Here is an 8,476-nt window from a genome sequence, read left to right on the forward strand (position 1 = left end):
GTTATGAGCTGCAGATTAAAACTGAAGACACTGCAAAAAGGTGGGAATTTAAGGAGATGGGACCTGGATAAACTGACTAAACCAGAGGTTGTACAGAGTTTCAGGGAGAGCATAAGGGTACAATTGACAAGAATGGGGGAAAGAAATACAGTAGAAAAAGAATGGGTAGCTTTGAGGGATGAAATAGTGACGGCAGCAGAGGATCAAGTAGGTAAAAAGACGAGGGCTAGTAAATATCCTTGGGTAACAGAAGAAATACTGAATTTAATTGATGAAAGGAGAAAATATAAAAATGCAGTAAAGGAAGCAGGCAAAAAGGAATACAAACGTCTCAAAAATGAGATCGACAGGAAGTGCAAAATGGCTAAGCAGGCATGGCTAGAGGACAAATGTAAAGATGTAGAGGCTTATCTCACCAGGGGTAAGATAGATACTGCCTACAGAAAAATTAAAGAGACCTTTGGAGAAAAGAGAACCACTTGTATGAATATCAAGAGCTCAGATGGAAACCCAGTTCTAAGCAAAGAAGGGAAAGCAGAAAGGTGGAAGGAGTATATAGAGGGACTATACAAGGGCGATGTACTTGAGGCAGTGTTATAGAAAGGGAAGAGGATGTAGATGAAGATGAAATGGGAGATATGATACTGCGTAAAAAATTTGATAGAGCACTGAAACACCTAAGTCGGAACAAGGCCCCAGGAGTATACAATATTCCATTAGAACTACTGACAGCCTTGGGAGAGCCAGTCCTGACAAAACTCTACCATCTGGTGAGCAAAATGTATGAGACAGGCGAAATACCCTCGGACTTCAAGAAGAATATAATAATTCCAATTCCAAAGAAAGCAGGCGTTGACGGATGTGAAAATTACCGAACTATCAGTTTAATAAGTCACAGCTGCAAAATACTAACGCGAATTCTTTACAGACGAATGGAAAAACTAGTAGAAGAGGACCTCGGGGAAGATCAGTTTGGATTCCGTAGAAATACTGGAACACGTGAGGCAATACTGACCTTACGACTTATCTTTGAAGAAAGATTAAGGAAAGGCAAACCTAAGTTTCTAGCATTTGTAGACTTGGAGAAAGCTTTTGACAATGTTGCCTGGAATACTCTGTTTCAAATTCTGAAGGTGGCAGGGGTAAAATACAGGGAGCGAGAGGCTATTTACAATTTGTACAGAAACTAGATGGCAGTTATAAGAGTCGAGGGACATGAAAGGGAAGCAGCGGTGGGGAAGGGAGAAAGACAGGGTTGTAGCCTCTCCCCGATGTTATTCAATCTGTATATTGAGCAAGCAGTAAAGGAAACAAAAGAAAAATTCGGAGTAGGTATTACAATCCATGGAGAAGAGATAAAAACTTTGAGGTTCGCCGATGACATTGTAATTCTGTCAGAGACAGCAAAGGACTTGGAAGAGCAGTTGAACGGAATGGACAGTGTCTTGAAGGGAGGATATAAGATGAACATCAACAAAAACAAAACGATGATAATGGAATGTAGTCTAATTAAGTCGGGTGATGCTGAGGGAATTAGATTAGGAAATGAGACACTTAAAGTAGTAAAGGAGTTTTACTGTTTGGGGAGAAAAATAACTGATGATGGTCGAAGTAGAGAGGATATCAAATGTAGACTGGCAATGGCAAGGAAAGCGTTTCTGAAGAAGAGAAATTTGTTAACATCGAGTATAGATTTAAGTGTCAGGAAGTCGTTTCTGAAAGTATTTCTATGGAGTGTAGCCATGTATGGAAGTGAAACATGGACGATAAATAGTTTGGACAAGAAGAGAGTAGAAGCTTTCGAAATGTGGTGCTACAGAAGAATGCTGAAGATTACATGGGTAGATCACATAACTAATGAGGAGGTATTGAATAGGATTGGGGAGAAGAGGAGTTTGTGGCACAACTTGACAAGAAGAAGGGACCTGTTGGTAGGACATGTTCTGAGGCATCAAGGGATCACCAATTTAGTATTGGAGGGCAGCGTGGAGGGTAAAAAGCGTAGAGGGAGACAAAGAGATGAATACACAAAACAGATTCAGAAGGATGTAGGCTGCAGTACGTATTGGGAGATGAAGAAGCTTGCACAGGATAGAGTAGCGTGGAGATCTGCATCAAACCAGTCTCAGGACTGAAGACCACAACAACAACTGAACGATGGTGGCGTTGGGCAGAATTGTGGTGAATCTTGGTGCAACTGTGACACCTTGCACCTCACAAGAACTTCTGGCCGAATTTTCGCATTTGTCGAAGCCCAGCAGCCAAAAGCATCACGAGCCCGAGGGTGACTTTGCAGGGTGCCACGCTTTTGCACCATTACAAAGAAACGTTTTAGTCATCTTTGAGTCCATTTTCAAACTTTTGCATTACTGCGGGAGACAATTAAGGGGTCTCGAAAATGTAACCTAATAACTGTGTTGCGCATTGTGCATATTATTACATTGTATGACACAAATATAGTAGGACATTTTTCTTTTCGTGCTTATACGACAGTTTTGTTTCAATAAATACATTCACATAAAAACTTACCTAATATTTTATATACATTCAATAGCAAATAGTCGACAGCAGTAGCTAGCTGTTGGTTAGAATTTACCAAATGGATCAATAATTCTCTTCGATGACTGTCGTACTGCCTGCAAGAGAGAAGCACGTGATTCAAATCTCCAATGGACGTTCCATCGCCCGCACAGAATAGTCACTCAATAATTTTAATTCGATATGACTAACTAGAAAATACAGGATGTTTATAAATGAATATCGAGGTTTTAACGCTTCATTACATTTATTGTATTAAACTTACAGTTATAAATGATGTTGTTGTTGTGGTCTTCAGTCCTGAGACTGGTTTGATGCAGCTCTCCATGCTAATCTATTCTGTGCAAGCTCCTTCATCTCCCAGTACCTACTGCAACCTACATCCTTCTGAATGTGCTTAGTGTATTATAAATGATATGTCAAATGAAAGAGCAACTCAAACAGTTTTACCAAGAACCTTATAAATGTTCAATGTGAGCACCTTTGTCACGCGGCACACATCAAGTCTATAGCCGCGTTCTTTCCAAACGTTGATAAGTGTGTCTTCAGTGATTATGGCAACAGCTGCTTCAATCCGGTTTCTTAATTCAGAGAGGTCTGCTGGTAGTAGAGGCACGTACGCACGATCATTGATGAAGCCCCAAAGGAAAAAATCGCATGTGTTAGGTCGATTGAACGTGGAGACCATGCAAACAAGCCCTGTCATTGGGCCCCTTGCGGCCTTTCAAGCGATTGTGTACAGTGAAGTTCAACCACCGTGTGACAAATGGTGCTCCCATTGAATATTTATAAGGTTCTTGGTAAAACTGTTTTGAGTTGCTCTTTCATTTGACATATCATTTATAACTGTAGGTTTAGTGTAATAACTATCATAAAGCGTTAAAACCCCGATATTCATTTATAAACATCCTGTATATTGATGAGATGTGTTTGGCTCTCATGCTTATTGGCGATGTTATTTCTCTTCTGTTTCCTTTGAACGAAAGAAACCAAAGTTTAAGGAGAATATCTGCCTGTACTTCTACATAAGTTTTGCCTCTCATAATTTTAGATGGATTCCTCCTGCTTTCCCATCCTTCAAAGCTCGATTTTAACGATACTATTAATTTCAGTTCTTGATAATTTGAAATCGTGTGTTCGTAGCGTGTTCGGTGAAATGAAATGATCGTATCGCACGGACTGGAAGATCCCGTCTAAGGGTTGTTTGGCCGTCTGGTGCAAGTCTTTCTATTTGATCCCACTTCAACAAATTGTGCCTCGTTGTGATAAAGATAAGATGAAACGGTGACAGCATAAACATTGAGCCCCGAGTGAAGAAAATCGTCGACCCGACCGGGAATCAAACCAGCGACTTTACGATCTAGATCCAGCGACGTTAATCTTGAGACCACGAGGCATATTAAAACTGTGTACCGGACCGAGAATCGAACTCGGGACCTTTACCTTTCGCGGGAAAGTGCTCGACCATCTGAGCTACCCAAGCACGACTCACGCCCCGTCCTCACAGCTTTACCTCTGCCAGTATCTCGTCTCCTACCTTCCAAACTTTACAGAAGCTCAGATGGTAGAGCACTTGCCCGCGAAAGGCAAATGTCCCGAGTTCGAGTCTCGGTCCGGCACACAGTTTTAATCTGCCAGGAAGTTTCATATCAGCGCACACTCCGCTGCAGAGTGAAAACTCATTCTGGATGAGACCAGGAGTTGCAGATAACATGTTCAGCGCCTGTTTTGCTAGTTTATCCACATGCTCATCGAATATTACTTCTCACAAATTGTACCTGCTGGCAAATTACTTTTTTCGGTTTTTTCTTGACAGCCAGAATAAGTTTATGAGGGATTTACATCCCACTGCCTCTCGAGTGGTATGTGAAGCCACTGATAAGACAGACATTTGTTTGAAGGGATGAATTTTGCTACGGGAGTAAAAATTTCGTAAAAGTCTCGGTCTTTTTGCACGCAGTTTGTGTCAGCACTGCCATCTGTTGCGCAGGGCTGCCCCCATGAGGGCGTCGGCGGCGGTGCGGTCGACCCGCTGACGGAGCAGCGGCTGCGCCACGCAGAGGAACTGCACCAGCAGCGCATGCGGCACGCCGAGGAGCTGCACAGAGAGCGGCTGCACCAGCTGCAGAAGCAGCAGCAGCAGCAGCAGCAGCAGCGCCCTGACGGCGTCGGCCCCGGCGCGGACGTGCAGGACGTGTCGGCCTTCAAGCGCATCGGCAGCAGGCGCTGATCCCTGCCCGCTGTCCGCCAACTGTCCCAACACAGCCGGTTCACAGTACTGATCCAAAATGGGCGAGGACTGGTGGTCTTTATTTCTCTCAAAAAGGGCTTGAAGTACCTTACAATAACGTTTTAATAAAACATGAGGATAAAACTTGAACTTCGATATAGAGATTGATTTTTTATTTTTTGGAGCTCCTAGGGTAACCAATCCTACTCCCCGTCTGTCAAGGAGGCTCTGATTTAATCTTATTATTTTAATAACTGATATTCAGAAAGCAGGGTTTGAGTTTGATGTAGCTCGCAGAAGCAGTCAATTCAGTTAGTTGTTCACTATTTAGTTTAACTTATTTTGAACAGCAGAACATACATAACAAAATATTCGTTCTTGCATACTGGGTGCCACCACAATTCATTAACAACTGTATTAATAAAATACATGGGTCACACTGATTTTATGTACACACAAGTAACTAAATTTTAATCATTTCAGTGCAAGAGTCTATACAACTGTAATATGTGCAGGATCACAGGATGATGAAACTTCTGTTTATAATCAGCTCATATGAGATTACCAGTATTTGCTGTTCATATCGTTGAGATGCTGCACTGCCAGGTCAAGCTGTTTGGCGCTGCAACCCACCCTCTCCCCTCTAATTTCCTGCCCATCCCTAATATAACTGCTGTAACTTGAAATATTGTATTACTTAACTGGACAATACAGGAACTCTCTACCATATCCTGCCAGATGTTGGCTTAGTGCAGTTTTTTAGGGTTAGAAAAGTAAGAGAAAAGTGATTCCAAATTAATTAAAGCAAAGTTCCTCGTTTTGGCCTTGATGGGTTGATCAGGACCAACCGACTGCCGTATCACCCTCTGTCAATGGCATCACTGAATGCGGTATGGAGGGGCGTAGAGCCAGCACATTGCTTTGGTCTTTCGTCGGTTTTCTTCATCCTGGAGCCGTTACCTCTCACTGAAGTACTCACAGATTTTCAGTTAGCACCAGGAAGCTGAGCCCGCCCTGTTCCAGTCCCCTAGCCAAATAAAAATCCCTGACAGTACCGAGAATCAAACCCAGGTCTACGCATGGTATCCAAGCTCACGAGCGACTGCGCTATATAGGGAGTCAGTTCAAAATTAAGGAAATGCCAGATTTGAGGAAAGCCAGGAAAGCCATTGTAATAATATTGACTTGCCCGTGACTAACGTTTAAAACTATAGGTGTCGCACTGTCATCACTTTTGATATTGCCAGAAAAACAAATTATATTAGAAATCCCTGGTGAATTTTGCTGAGGCTAAATAAGAGGGACACCAAGGCTTGTTTAGAAGCTGTCTGTTCATATCATGATGTGATGCGGCAGCCTACTAATCCAAAAGTTTTGTGTTAGAACCTCTTTCATCTTTGGCTATGATATGTTTTAGTGACAAATACCAAATTGTGGGAGTCCACATTAAACTTATAACCTCCCCCTCACTTATCGACCTTAATGCCAGTGAAAAATGAAACCGCATGTATCTAATGGGAATTTTGGAAAAGCAATCGTCACCGAAGTTAATTTGTCGGTAAAGAGGGAGGAAAGGGTTACATCTAAATGAAAGGAAAAATGCAAATGAAACTGGTGGAAATTAATTTTGAAAAGGGGTAAAGTTAATAAAGAAAGTAAATGTGCAGTCGTCACGCTAACAATTAATTGGCGCTAATTAGATATTTGAGATTTGGGGGAAATTACGGTCGCCAGTCCTAAGGACAATTACTATAGTAACTGAAAAGAGAAAGGTTATTACACATATAATTAGCACTAGAAGCGTGGCAACTGAAGGTTGACACGTGTAGTGTGAAAACTGAAAGTTTGTCAAAAGTAATAAATTTCGCTACACTCTGACTTAATTTAGCAAAAGAATTAATAAAACCGGAAAATCGAAAATTAATTTAGTGACTCAAGATAATAGTGAGCTTTCTTTCTGAAGCACATCGAAATTCAGTAAAATACGGTTAGTCTTGGACTACCTCAACAATCATTTCAAAAGCTACTTGAATCTACGCAATTTAGAAAGAAGAGATTTAACTTTGAACTTAAATTAAATGATTCTGAACAATTAACAGTAGTAAAATTCAGTATGTACCAAGCTGAGCTGCAGTCACAGGTAAGCTAAAATACGGTAACAAAACTCGCACTCTTAATTCGTGCTTGTGTAATCTAAATATTGTAGCTAGCTATGAATACTTCAACTGAACTTTGAAATTAAAGCAGTGAAATGCTATATTATTATTTTAATGCTGGCGTTTGAATTTCAACGACACTCGGGTTCATTCCGGAAAAGGAAGGGACCCTGCTTGGTAATGCAATTGGGACAATGAGCAACAAATGTTCATGCTACATTGCTGTAATTATAGTTATGAAAATGGTACAGTTTGAAAAGCTGAGGTCTGCCATACAGTTCTAAAACTTTACGTGCTTCCAGTCTTCCTTGTTGGTTGATTGAAGGTTCGATGCCGTCGATCGAGGAGGTGGCGACAGTCACTCACTGTCGGCCGTCGCTGTTGCAGAAGCTGGATGTTGGCGCGCCTTCTTCTCGACACGGTCACCAGACGAAACAGGCTCTTGATATGCGCCAGCTAATGCTTCCCGTCCGCGACACCATGTCAGAAACTACCATCGCAAGTCGAGCGCATTTACATGCTGCCAAACCCCGAAAGCGCGGCAACTCACGGGAGCGTCACACAACACACCTGCTCCACCCGCTACTCAAGCCAGACTCCCTCTCTCAGCCCGCGCTCCACGCGGCAGAGTTAACACCACCAAAGATCCTACACACTTTGATTCTTCACACGACCTATCGATGTAATCGTTCGATAGCAGTTTTCCCTAGGCAAGACCCAGCGTAAAAATACAAATAATATTTACGAAACAAACCAATTATACATCGACATAAATGCATAAATATATATATATATATATATATATATATATATATATATATATATATATATATATACAAATAGTAAAACAATTACAATATATAAAGAGACAGAAATGTCATATCTTGAGGTAACAAAACAAGGAAAAAATTTATAGTACAATAGATGGAAATAGGAGGATATGCATTTCTGGCGTTACAAACTACAGGTTCCTCTACAACTGGCTGTGTGGGTCCCTTCAGTGGTCAGAGGAACGCTGTAGCACACAGCCTCCAATAAGACCATGCCTATAGTCCGTACAGCGAAAGAAGAGGCGTGGCAGTTACAGTGGTTTGGCGCGACTGATTCGTGCTCCTACTGCAACCAATCACGTAACACGATTTTGTATATGTCTCTATGACAAATCCCACCGTTGACACAGCTTTATGTAGTGCTGCTATGTCTTAGGGCTCTTCTTTCGCCGTATAAGGTAGACGAAAGCACTACGGTGTCCAACATTTGGGTAGGTAACATGTTCACTTCTAACACCCAGTTATGCAACCTCCACAAGTACTGATCAAACAGCAACCAGTCGCGAGGTCTATGGCTGATGCAACTCTACTCAAGGTCGCATTGGACAGAGAATTGCGTGCGGCAGTGGGCATTCCCCACGTCGTCATAGGAGAAAATCTTACTGAAGAAAGAGTTACAAGGGATGAACTGCAGACTGTGCACTTAGAAGAGTACATTCCATGCATCCTCTAAGAGTGTCTTACGGCAGCAGTCAGATACTTAGAGACAACATGAAAGCTAC

General features: G+C 41.9%; 1 protein-coding gene across 1 annotated transcript in view; it reads left to right on the forward strand.

Moving 5' to 3' along the window:
• LOC126176848 (beta-1,3-glucan-binding protein 2-like) overlaps window positions 1-4,918 on the forward strand; it is a 47,948-nt gene extending 43,030 nt beyond the window's left edge. Inside the window, exon 4 of the mRNA XM_049924036.1 lies at window positions 4,529-4,918. Within this exon, the coding sequence (XP_049779993.1) occupies window positions 4,529-4,768 (240 nt within the window). The 3' untranslated portion in view covers window positions 4,769-4,918. The remainder of the gene's footprint in view (window positions 1-4,528) is intronic.
• Window positions 4,919-8,476: the final 3,558 nt, after the last annotated feature.

Source organism: Schistocerca cancellata, chromosome 3, assembly GCF_023864275.1.
Source record: "Schistocerca cancellata isolate TAMUIC-IGC-003103 chromosome 3, iqSchCanc2.1, whole genome shotgun sequence".
NCBI lineage: Eukaryota > Metazoa > Arthropoda > Insecta > Orthoptera > Acrididae > Schistocerca > Schistocerca cancellata.